Raw genomic sequence first — 13,395 nt, forward strand, 5'->3', positions numbered from 1 at the left:
AAAGGACAATTACTCAGGCATCTTTAGGGACGCTATACATGAGCCGAGGGGAACCTTGCAAGACTCGTCATGTGACCAAACTGGCCACTACAGTGAGCCAGCGTTCATTAGCACGTGGTTTTAAACGCTAAAGTACATTTCCAAGAAAATTGGTGCATTATTATCCTTAGTTTACTGTTAGGATAACGTTGGAGGACAGAGCTTGACCTGTTACAGATCAAGGCGGTTTACAGTAAGTAAAGTCCTTGTATGACTTGTACGTCCCTCCTCGGTGCTAGGACTTGATGACGGAACCTTGAGCATGCTAGACATTTGCTCCACCACCGAGTTACAGGACTTACACATTAATGTGAGCAGCTTGTGCTTCTCACAACTTGAAAGTCAGAACAAGGCAGAAGTAAGCGCTGTGTACTTGCTTAAAGATTAATCATCTCGCTTGTGTTTGTTAAACAGTTTCCTCCAGAGACTGAAACATAATAAATTCACACACACACACTTCTACATTACGATCTTTAAGTGACATGTTATACAACATTGTGTGTCAAATAGTGAAATGATGAAAATACAGCCTGTTGTTCTTTTGCTGCAGCTATTGCCTTTGAAACACAAACACTAGACTCGGCACCCACTTGGGAGTTTATTGATAAAGGGGAGAGGGGAGGGGGGGTAGCTGGTGGCCAACCGAAAGCAGGAGAGGAGGTGGGGGTGCGGCGCTTGCTTTAAAAGGGGGACTTACTCCTGTGTAACTTGAGTCCCCAGCGCAGCCAGGTAAAGCCTGATGTAGGCGATGACTGGCCATGAGCATGAGCTGCCCGAGTCAGAGGGGGGAGGGGTGCGGTGGGGTGGGGTTAGGGGACTGCTAGTTTCCAACACAGCCTAACTCTCTAATGACCACTAAAAGTTAGAAATTTAAAAATATCCACCAGCATGTATTTAAAAATAACCCTAGCTGCATGCAAAGCTCAGGAAAAGAAAACACATAAAATAGCTTGGTCACGATGACCGCTTTCTAGAAATTATTATTATTCATAACCACCTAGTTTCTGAGGAATGTTGTTATCCACAACAATAGTCTGAGAGTTCTTTGTGGCGGAAGCATACTCTCAGTTGCCAGCTTTAATAAAGGACTCTCTTATTTGGCCTTATATTTGTGGTTATCCATAAATCACTCACATAGGCATTTCATTTGGAGGCCCCAGTGAACTATCCCATACCACTTGAGACTTGGCCTCACTCCAGACAAGAGATTGAAGAGGAAGGCTTTCCAAGGCCCCACTCCTCTTATTGAGTCTGAAAAGGTCCAGTATGATTGCCATCTTCCCAGGCACCAATCCATCTGGTTCTCCAGGGAGATAACTCTCTATTCTATATTCAGTTCTGGTTCAAGAAGGGCATTCCTTTAATCCCAGCACTTGAGAGGTAGAAACAGGTGGATCTCTGAGTTTGAGGCCAGCCTGGTCTACAGAGCCAGTTCCAGGGCAGACTCCAAAGCTACAGAGAAACCCTGTCTCTGTAGGCAGGGGGCATTCCTGATGAAGTACTTTTGCTTTATATTGGAATGCCAATTACAAAAGACCTAATTTCCTGGTTTAATCTGAGCAAGTGGCCATCCCAAGTAATATGTGAATGATTCAGTGGACCACAGGCTCCATAGAGCTGGGAATCTGGCAGAGGCTATGGAATCTAAATGGGTCAGTGGTGACAGTTCAGAATCCACCTATTGTCAGTTTCCCAAAATGGAGAACTAGTGAGCAAAGCAAGTTCTGCTCTGGATGGTACTTGGTCTTGGTGGGGGTGGGGTGTGTCATCTTGATCTTTGTTCTCTGTGTATCTGTTATGTCTTGTCCCTTTTGTCTGTCTCAAGGATAGAAAAGTTGGCTGTTCTCTTGGCTCTTTAACTCAATGACAACCAGAAGCCAACCTGGGCTATGTGTTTTACTTTTCAGGGAGTAACCCACTACCTTCTTTACCCCAGTTAAATGAACATTCTTGATCCCTTCACTGGGATAATGTTGATAGTTCCAGTAAGTTCTGCCCTACTTGTCTTGTCTGCTGCTTAGAGGTTGCAGTCCACCATGTCTGGACAGCTCTCCTGAGCTTGGTACGAAGTGGACGACTCCCTTCTCCCACTGGGAGCTTCTTGCTCTCTGCCTGACCTTATTTGGAAGGTTTGAGCCTGGATGCCTGACTTGTCTTTAAGTGTGACTTTTTTTTTTATTTAATTTTATATAACAAAGTCCAATTAAATGAAAACAAACATTTATACACAATATTTGGGAATTTGGGCATCGTTCTTTCCAAACTACTTCCTGCTGGTAAGGGGCGCTGTCATGGGGGATTCGAAGAAGATTCAGATATCCTGGCTGTAGTCTGTAGGGCTGTTTTGTCCAGCTGTTTTGAATGTAGGATCAGCTTGTACTCTGTTTCAGGCGGTCTGGCGTGATCAAGCCACATTAGTCTGGAAGGAATCCACATCTTTTCATTTTCTGTGGAAACAAAAATAGAAATCCTTTTCCCCAGTAACTTGTCCTTCAACTTAAATTTTGGAGTCAAAGCGTTTTTTTTTTCATTTAATTTATTATTTTACATGTCGATCCCAGTTCCCTCTTCCTCCCTCCCCTCAGCCCTCCCTCCCTCCTTCCCTCCCTTTTACCCTCTCTGCCCTCTCATATGCACTCTAAACACTCTCCCATCCCCCCACCCCAATTCCATATGTAGGGGAATGCCATCTAGTTGGGGTCATGTAGATCTGACAGGTCCTGTGAAGTAGGGACTAGGGCTTCTCTCCTGTCTCTAGATTAAGGCAGTTATCCCTCCATGGGGGATATGTTCGCAAAGTCCTTTTGTGCACCAGGGATACATCCTGGCTCCACTGTCTGAGGTCTCTTAGACTGCTCAGTCCTTCTGGCTGAGACCCATATTCAGGGGGTCTGAGTCAGTCCCCTGCTGGCTTCCCAGCTATCAGTCTAGTGGCCCTTAGCTCCTCCTTGTTCAGGTAAGCTGTCTCTATGTATTTCTGCCGCATGGTCTTGTCCTCTCCATCTGCATCTGGGTTCTAGTTCGACTCAGTCTTTATGTATGGGTGTTTGCTCCTGTTTTCAACAGGCATTAGTTGAGGGCTCCATGGAGAAGTTAGTTGTTGATCTCACTCTCCGGGAAGGGCATTTATGATAGCCTTTCCACGGAAGCTGAGATTGTTAGTTGGGAGCAGTCTTGTAGTTCTCTAGACCTTTCTTTGTGTTCAATTTTATCTTCAAACCAATATTGGCTCCCTCTTTTATGTTCTCTCTCTCTGTCTCTCTCTCTTTCCTATCTTCTATTCCTAACCAGGCTCAATCTTCCTGGTCGCACATGTTTTCCTTTCCTCCCCCTCATTTTCTCCTACTTCTCTCTCCATTCGCTGTGTGACTTTTGACAAAGTTCCCTACAAATGCTCTCCCCCTGCTGCCCATATGGTAATTAGGTATTGGACTCCAGCTGTATGATAGGTGGAATGCAAATAAGTTGATGTCCAGCCAGATCCCATCCTATATATTACCCCATCCTGTATATTACCCCTACTCTGAAATAAAGTTGAGCTGTAACACTGAAGCAGACTCCTGAAAGGCTATTTCTGTCATACTCACAGGCCATTCAAAGCCCTGCACACCTTTGTCCTTGTGGACTGGTGGTGGCCAGTGGACCACAAGGAAAAAGGAGACCCCAGTCTGCAAACCTACCCTCCCTCCTTTCATTCTTAGGGCAAGAGTTCTCTAGGTATATGAATAAATACATTCTGGACCTACTCCTCCTTTCCTGTCCTCAACTCAAAGAACTCACCTGAGATCACCTCCTCCTGGTCACCTTCTCCTGTCTGGTCCCTTTAACCTTTTGTTTCCTGGAGTCACATAAACCTTTCTCCACAATGGGGACCAACCATTCCAAACCTCCCATACAATGCATGTTAAAGAATTTTCCCCACAGTTTGGGGGGCAATTATTGTGTTACCCTTACTAGGGGCTAAAGCTGCATGGTTTTTGTGAGGTCAGTTGGCCCTTATATAAAGTGGGCTGGCCAGCAGCTCCCTGGACCCACCACTGCCTAAGCCATCTGGCTCAAGGTCACAGGTACCCCAGAACTTCAATCAGTTCTCTTTTATGATCATTGGTTAACTATTGGGCAAAATTCCTGTGCCTGGCTCAAAATCTATACCCTCCAAAACCATCCTACTCTCCTAGTCCAGTTTACCCACTTTGGAAACTCCTGTTAGTTCACCCTAACCATTTCACCTATGTTTGAAAATGAAGACTCCCTCCGCTGCCTCAGAATTCTCACCCCACTCCCAGGCTCTTGTACTCCTTCCTAACTAACTCCACCTCCCTCCTCCTCTCCTTGTCCTCCTTCCCCAACACTGAACTTGAAAATTCATAGACTTAGCCAGGCATAGTGACACACAAAATTAATCCCAGCACACAGGAGTCAGAGGCAAGAGTATCTCCAAGTTTGAGACCAACCTGGTCCACACAAAGTTTCAGACTGGCCAAGACTACTGGGACTCTGTCTAAAAACAAGGTTCCCTGGGACAGTCTCACTAGAATGTAAGACAAGTGGAGCAAGGGTGGAAAGCTGCAGTATGTGTAGAATTAGACATAACTAGAGCTGAAGATGTGTTCTGCAATGTAGAATCTAACCATGCTAGTCAGTAGTCCACATGTAACAATCTTAGAACATCCAAGTCTTAAAAAAAAACAAAAACAAAAAACAAAAAACAAAACCAACCTTGTATTTAAGGGTTTGTATTTTCAGCATACGGCTGAAAATTTAAAGTCTGTAAAGTTCCAGGAGAGGTATAAGCCACTAGAGGATGGCTTCATACATGATCAGCAGATTTAAACAATACAAATGGTACAACAATTTACTTCACTCATTACACTGTAACTTTAAGTGTCAGAATTACCATATCCATACTGAAGAGGTTCAGATATGCCACTGATCCCCCACTTAAGAGCTGACCCTCCCTGAAACCAACCAGGGAAGACTGACTTTTATCTGCAAGCAGTTAAGTGGGCACCATGCCTAAACCCTACAAAAAGCCTATGCTTCTCGCCTAAGATACCACTCTTTTTAAGAAGGTACATAAGCATCAAATTCTACACATTCCTTTTGAGTTGTGTTTTTGAGGAATCTTCATAGGTGCATGGTTACATGGCCTTGCTATCATCACTCAGTATACAGAGAATCAGGGGTGGAGATTTATGTTTGTAAACCCAACATTCAAAAGACTGAGATAGGGTTATGTCTGTAGCTGTAAACAGCCCTGGTCTCAAATAGAGGAAAAGTCTTTCTTCTCCAACTATATCAAAATAAGAAAACATTAATGAGAAAAGCAAATTTTTAAATGGGGCTGAGAATATAGTTCAAGCATGAAGCCTTTAGTTCAGTTTCTAGCATTTTATAAAGCAGGAGGTAGAGGGACTCAACGATTGTAATCAGTTTAGATAGTGCTTGCTTAGCACACAAAGCCCTGTGTGCTAAGTCCAAGCACTTTCCACATAAACCAGGCATGTGCATGCCTACACCAACATGGGGAGGGGGAGACAGAAGGACCAGAAGTTAAAGACCACCTTGGTTACATAAGTTCAAAGCAAGCCTGGGCTCTACAAGACCCTATTTTAATTTTTTGTTTATTTTTCCAGACAGGGTCTCTCTGTGTAACAGCCCTGGCCATCCTGGAACTTTTCTTTGTAGACCAGGCTGGCCTGGAACTTGCCTGCCTCTACCTCCTGAGTGCTGGGATCTAATTTTTTTTTTTTTTAAAGGTATTTTAAGGTCATCCTCAGCTATATAGTGAATTGGAGACCAGCCCTGGCTATATGAGACCATCTTAAACAAAACAAGACATGTTTAGTGTTTCTTCAATGCTGAGTAGTTTTGTTTTTATGTTATGTCCCAAAACATGATTTTTATTTATTTATTTATTTATTTTTTAAGATAGAGCTTCATTCTAACTAGCCTGGAGCTAGACCAGCTGCCTTCGAACTTGTGGTAATACTCCTGCCTCTGCATCTTAAGTACTGGGATTACAAGTAATGTACCAGTACTCCCAGTGAGATTCTGATTTTACTGTCTAGGTGAAACCTAGACAGAACCATTTTTTTAAAGCTCTTGAAGTGATCCTGACATTGGACTAAGATTGAGAACCACTGTGACATTATGTGTATTAGTGGACAAACTTAGCTTGTAGTTTTCTTTTTTTTTTAATTTACCAACGTTTGACTGAAATCCCAAATACTGAGTTCAGAAAAATTTTTAAATTGGTTATGCACCAGAAAGTCTCAGGTGGAGTGAATAAGCATTTTATATGACTTTTAAGCAAACTAATTCAAACATATAACTAGTTAAAATTGACTCTGGTAGAGCTGGAGAAATGGTTCAGTGGTTAATAGCACTGGCTACTCTTCAATGGACCTGAGTTCAATTCCCAGTATGCACATGACTGCTCACAACAATCTGTAATTACAGCTCCTGGGGGTCTGACGCCCTCATCTGCTCTCCTTGGGCACTTCCCACATGTCTGGACAGACATACATGCAGGCAAAATAGCAATACACACTTTCAAAGAACAAAAAAACCTGAAGCTATGTACTGTTTATAAAAACTCACTGTCATGACTTGTGTCTTCCTAAACTATCAGACAAATCCTGTGTTTGAAAATGAGGTTTTTATTCAGACTACAAGCTTAGTTTCTGTCTCAAATTATTTATTATATATCATAGTTGCACAACTTGAGGCTGGTTAAATACAATTGGTTTTCAAAATCTGAATATTTCATAGATTACTACATGCAAGTGACCATGAAAATATTTGGCATTTTGAAAATTTGAAATTCTAACAGGCACTTACATGAAGGGGAAACATGGCCATCCTTAGAAATCCACATTTACAACAGCTGCTCCAGGATGTGGTATGTGGAACCTTTAGCCAGGTTTGGTTGCTGGCCATTTTATTAAAATGCCATCATAGTGACATAGGTTTAAAGAAATGGACTCAGGCTGTTCAGCTCCCTCAGAAAGTAGAGTTACTGACAAAACTTGCTCTGAAGTGTGTCAAGGAGTACTGGTACAAAAAAAAAAAAAAAAAGAACCATGAGTGAACATAGTTCCCACACACAGCAGGCTCTGCCTTGCCCCCATGTTCCACATTAGTGTATGTGCACTCGATGACTACGGCCGCCTTCTTCAGAGACACTGAACAAATGACTTGAATTTAGTGTTTTGTTTTTGTTTTTAAATAGACTAAGTAACATTTAAATGAGTTTGAACTAGCCAATGTTCCAGTTTCCAAGAAATTGTCCAGATCTGGATCCCTGGTCCTCTTGAGCCCTCTCATCTCCAAATGAATATCTGCATACACATGGCAAAGAGTCCTTAAAATATATATGCATGTTCCAAAGAATTTATAGAAAAATGATACAGATTTTATAAGGCATTCTAAAATGCCAAGGTGTCAACTCACACTGCAGAACCTGCACGGTGATACAGACAGTAATAGCAAAAAGGTTAACATGGGGGAAGAGGGCCATAGTGACTGTGCCATGTAATCCCTTGGTTAGATATTTTAATGTACCTCAGAAGACCCCAAAGATTAAAATTCAGGAGGCCATGAAATGGTAGATCCAGAAGCACCTACCATGCAACACCAGGTTGGTTTCTGATACACATGTAAAAACAATTCTCAAAACACCGAGGAGCCGTGCCTTAAAACTTTGTAGGACATAAGGGTTACTCAGGTTTTCTCATTTTACTTGAACAAAAAAATATTTAATTTTTTTGCACATAGAGAATAAGAGGTAATCATTAGCATGAAAAAGAGAGAAAAGGATCTTCAACAGTATGCATAAGGAAATAATTACAAATACCAGCCTGCTCACATGGAAACCCTTAATGTTTATGCTGATGCATCTGAGTGCTTATCAGTGTGCAGTAAAAAAGAAAACAAAAAAGGCAGCTTAAGAATTCTCCAGTGTTTCCAAGAAAGCACTTTTTAAAATGTATGTACACAAAGAACCTTTAATCATACTGTAGGATAAACGCAGCACTTGAGGATAAGGAAGACTAGCAGACAGAGCTGGACTCTCCCCAGGCTCTGACAAGTCTTAAGCTCGCTGAGCTTCACCTCTTGGCTACAGTTCTTGATCTTGCTGCTTTGTCCTGTTCGGCTTACATCTCGGGCTGTTCTGCAGATGCCTGTGATTCCGGAGATTCAAATCGCTGGTGAAAGTTCGTCCTCTGTTTTCTCAGTTTTTCAGGTGCTTTTCTCCACAGGATGATCTCCTAGGGGCAAATACAAGACAGCTGTAGTGGACTTCTCTGTTATGTCTTAGATTTTCACCATGAAAATTCTGGCTGCAACACTGTCAAACAATCTCAATTCCTCCCTACCAAAGCCTGCAGCCATCCTGACTGACCCCTTTCCCTCTCTTCCCGTTCCCCCAACCTGCACTGATGTTCAGCACCACCGCAAGTCTACCCTAGCACAAAGTCCTGGTTATTACTGCTTTAGAGAACTCCAAATATGCTGTGGCTCCATTGTTTCCACCCAAGATCAAACTCTTGTCACGGCCTGAGAACCCTGAACCTTCTTTCTGGGAAACAGCTTTGCTCTAATTCACTCTTCATATCACTGCCACATTATCTTTATTTGTACGTTTCACGAGTGTGTATGCATTATCTTTATTTGTACATTTCATGAGTGTGTGTGTGCTCTTATGTGCTACTGCATACATGGACAGGCTAAAGGATTTTCCGGAATCCATTATCTCCTCTCATCTTATGGGTTCTGGGAGATGACCTCAGGTCTTCTGGCTTGGCAGCAAGCATCTTTACTCTGTGAACTATTCACTGAACCCCACATTGTCTATTTTTTTTTAGAATATTGTGTGAATTGGTGTTTTGCCTGCAACTTTGCCTGTGTGAGGGTGTCAGATCCCCTGGAACTGAAATAACAGTTGTGAGCTGCCATGTGGGTGCTGGGAGTTGAAGCAGGATCCTCTGGAAGAGTAGTCAGTGCACATTATCTATTTTATAAACATTGCTTTGTATGCTCTTTGATAGTTCCTAGTATCTCCATACCTTATGCTAATTTACTACCTCCTTCCCTCCCTAAATGCCTCTCCCAAACTGAGTTATTCTCTGCTGTGATGCATGCTAAATAAACTTACCATACCTCTTCCCAGCACCGACTTCCAATCCCCATGGTGCTGTCTATATAAATGGCATCCTAACCAGTCAATCCTGAAATCTCTCCTCTTCTAAATTCCTGTTTCAAGTCATAATGAGCTGGGCTTTTAGTGTGTTTGTTTAGATTTAATTTTTTGTGTGTGAGTGTTTGCCCTGTATGTGCATTGTACCATGTGCATACTTGGTGCCTAGGAAAGCCATATGAGCCACAATCTGGGTGCTAGGAACCAAATCTGCGTTCTTTAAAAGAGCAACAGGTACTCTTAACTGAGCAAATGGAGTCATTTCTCCGGCCTTTTATTTAGTTCTTATGAGACAAATTCTTGCCATTTAGCCCAAGCTAGTCACAAATTCTGTGATCCTCTTGCCTCAGCCTCCAAGTTCTAGGATTGCAGGCATGGGCCACCATGCCCAGCTAGCACAGAATAATTTCTAACTTGCCTATGGAACTCTTATTATCTCACTTCACATTGTAGAAGACCATTCTAATTACAGCCTTATTCAAGATGCCTCAAAAGCTATTTAACTCTCCAATGATTAAGTTTTATGTTACACTTAAAAAGTATCAGAACTGGGTATTCTAAAAGACATAACAACTAATTATTAAAAATAAAATGATGGCTAGGTGCTGGTGGCATACACCTGTAATTCCAGCACTCAGGAGGCAGAGACAGGTGGATCTCTATGAGTTGGAGACCAGCCTGATCTACAAGAGCTAGTTCCTGGACAGCCTCCAAAGCCATAGAAACCCTGTCTTGAAAAACAACAAGGAAAGGAAAGGGAAGGGAAGGGAAGGGAAGCTCAAAATTGTAGTGGAATATTCACTTTGTCTCCTTCTGTGGCACTGTCCACGCCCATTGGGGGGGTGGAGCCAGGGCGGAAGTGACCTGTGGAACTAGGTCTGAGGAGGAGCTGGGGAATGCTTTCTTGCTGGTGGGACAGGGAGAGGAGAGCATCCGGTGGAACTTGCTGGTGTTTATCTGTCTAGGTTGTAAGTTATTTCTCCCTGAATAAACATCTATTTGGCCTATTTGTTTATCCTGATCCTTATTAAGCCACAATACAAAATCTATCAACTACAGATATTAGAATAATAGACAGCTCATCTCTAGCCATGTGAGATGGCTGGAAAGAGCTCTCTTTGGTTTTTCGAGACAGGATTTCTCTGTGTAGCCCTAGGTGTCCTTGAACTGCTCTGCTGGAAGGATCTCTTTTTACACCTACTTTTATATTAAACACTCAGTATTGCCCCTGATACTCAGAACCCCACTTGCTCAGCACTGTAAGCTTCAGAGAAGGAAATGCTTTCCAGGTGTTGTCAGATCTGCTCCAGAACAGAAGCCCTACCTGCTGCTTGAAATACCTTCTGTCTTCCTCATCAACAAGCACGAGGTTCAAAAAGTACCTTACTGAAAACTTCTTGTTCACATCTCTCATTGTGGGGGTTGGATCATACCCTGCTAAGAACAGTCTTATCGGAATAGACTCTCCTGAAAGAAAAGCAATTTCCATTTAATTCTTAAATAATTAAATATAATCACATAAAACTTAAGACTGAGAAGTCAAATGGACTCCAGTGCTTTGGTTCTACCCAAGATATAGCACCTGAAAAAGCCATGTCTAGTCTGTCACCACTCTGGCATCTGGGAACAAATGAGACTCCTTGTGCGGCAGTCACCACCAGATGCCAGCAGCAGACAGCACAGAATTTCTCAAGACAATGTCAAGTGTGTCTCAATGAGCCCACTCTAATTGAGAACCACTGCCCCCAAACAACCTGGGTCAGGCCAGCAATCCTTGGATTGTGGGATTTATCTATTGTTTCAAGTTTCTCATCTGTGAAATGGGCAGGAATAATGATTTTGTAGGCAAACTGTAAGGGAAGTTAAGATACATGAAGAGATTAGAACAGCCATTAAGTGTAATATAGAAGTATCTGCATTTCTGCTTTGAATTTTACGGTAATTTCATCAATGTATATAATGTCTATAAATACATACTAATTCATCTAAAGCTCAATTGGTTAAGGTGCTTACCGAACGAGCCTAAGGGTTGAGCTCAATTGCCAGCACCCATGTAAAAAGCCAGGCCTGCTGAAATGTACTTTTAATCCCAACATTGGGAAATCAGAGGCAGGTAGATCCCAGAGCCCTGTAACTTGCAGCAAGCCCCAGATCCCTGAGAGAACCTGTCTCAAAAACAAAGATGGGCAGTACTCTTTAGGGATGACATCCATGGCTGACTCTGGCTTCCACATACACACTCATACACATGTACGTACACATAATGAGCATACACAAAAAGAATGACATGCCTTCATTGAAAAATATTATAGACTGGAGAGAGCTCAGTGGTAGAACATTTGCCTAGCATTTCATAACCTTAGGTTCAATATGCAATACCAGGAAGAAAAATGTTATTAAGATTTTCATATTTTCTATTTTCTCCGTTCTCCCTTTGTCCTTCTTTTTCTCTCTCTTGGCCCCTTTTTGAGATAGAGACTAAATAGCGAAGACTAGCCTTGAACTCTCAGTCTTCCCGCACCTGCCTTCCAAATGTGTGGGTTAACATTCATGGAAACACCATGCCCAGCCATACATACCTAGTATTATTTAAGTATTTTAATTAGCATACATATTATGAATTATGGGTTCCATTTTGACACTTTCATGTATATAATGTGTTTTTATCATTATCATGTTTACTCTTCAGTACCTCTCTTGTAGCGCCCCAACCCCTGACCTGATATACTTCCTCTTCCCAGTCAGTCACCACTCTATTTTCATCGTGTGTGTGTGTGTGTGTGTGTGTGTGTGTGTGTGTGTGCGCGCGCGTGCGCACGCGTGTAAGAGAGAGAGAAAGAATACATCAATGAAATTCAATTAGGGTTACTTACAGCATTATTTACACAAGGGTAGACATCTTACTAGTGACTACACCAGTGAAGAAAATTTCTCCCCCTCCTCCAGCAGCCATTACCTGCCTACAGGTCCTGATTAAAGAGCATGGCCTCATGAGCCCCTCCCCAATAGCACCTTTGCCCAATGAGCCACCTTGTCTGGTCCCCATTATTTAACTTTTGTGTTGTAGTGTTTTTGCAGGCAGTCTCACACTGTTGCCTAAGCTGGCTTTGAATTCACAGGTTGCATCCTGCTCTAGCAACCCGAGGGCTAGGATTTCATTTACACAAAATCTATATTCTACTTAAAAATTTGAGGTTCTGGAATTTTACAAACTATTTTGCATTGAGCAAAATGGGCCTGGGAGTCTGAAAGACCTGGGTCAAATACCTACTACTACAGCTGTAGTAAATGTTTTACATTCTTTACACTTTATTTTCATCTGAAAAATAAGATATAAATAGTTCAAAGAATAGTAAGGAACTTAATGACACCTAAAACTACAGTGTCTTATTCACAATTGGCCCTCAACAAACATTAGCTCCTTTTTGAGTAATTCCTACAGAGAAACCCTATCTTGAAAAACCACCAAAACACAAAAACAAAAAGAAGGAAGGAAGGGAAAGACTTTCTGTCTTTCTGGCAGGCCAATCTTAAAATCAATTTTTGTAATTAAGATGCTCTCTTCCCAGATATATGTGGGTTTGTATCAAGCCAACAAAAAACCAACCAGAATCCTGGTTTCATTGACCTACATACTAAAGATTATCAGGTAATGTAAACAGGCCATGGTGGTGCATGCCTATAACCCTGGCACTCTGGAGGTGGAAGCAGAGTGATCATAACTTCAAAATCATCCTTGGCTTCACAGTAATTTTGACCAGCTTGACCTTGTCTAATACAAAAACAAACGACAGTAAAATTCAATTACATCCTGGGCAACTTATTAACAAAATGGCCAGTCAGGGAGATGGCTTCACAGGGAAAAGCACTCGCTGTGTAGCCTGACAATGTGAACTCCATTCTGGAACCCACGGTGAAAGGAGAAAAATCAACCAAATCCTGAAAGTTGTCCTCTGACCTCCACATGTAGCCAGGGCACAATTGTCTGCACTGAAACACATATAATAATAATAAAATAAAAAATTTTAAGTTAAAAGATGGCTGGATATATAGAGGTAGATAGTTATAGATGTAGATATAGATAGATATAGGATATAGAAATGATATAGATATAGATACAGATATATAGCCCAGTAGTACAGTGCTTGTTTAGC

The 13,395-nt window shown here is 41.9% G+C and overlaps 1 protein-coding gene across 2 annotated transcripts in view; it reads right to left on the bottom strand.

Annotated features, from left to right (window-relative positions):
* Positions 1-8,030: 8,030 nt before the first annotated feature.
* Vps26a (VPS26 retromer complex component A) overlaps positions 8,031-13,395 on the bottom strand; it is a 28,940-nt gene continuing 23,575 nt past the window's right edge. For both annotated transcript variants that reach the window (XM_051186806.1, XM_051186805.1), the window contains exons 8-9: positions 10,566-10,708; positions 8,031-8,312 (exon numbers count right to left, since the gene is read on the bottom strand). In XM_051186806.1, the coding sequence (XP_051042763.1) occupies positions 8,199-8,312; positions 10,566-10,708 (257 nt within the window). In that variant the 3' untranslated portion in view covers positions 8,031-8,198. The remainder of the gene's footprint in view (positions 8,313-10,565; positions 10,709-13,395) is intronic.

This window comes from Phodopus roborovskii, unplaced genomic scaffold (genome assembly GCF_943737965.1).
Source record: "Phodopus roborovskii unplaced genomic scaffold, PHOROB, whole genome shotgun sequence".
Taxonomy (NCBI): Eukaryota; Metazoa; Chordata; class Mammalia; order Rodentia; family Cricetidae; genus Phodopus; species Phodopus roborovskii.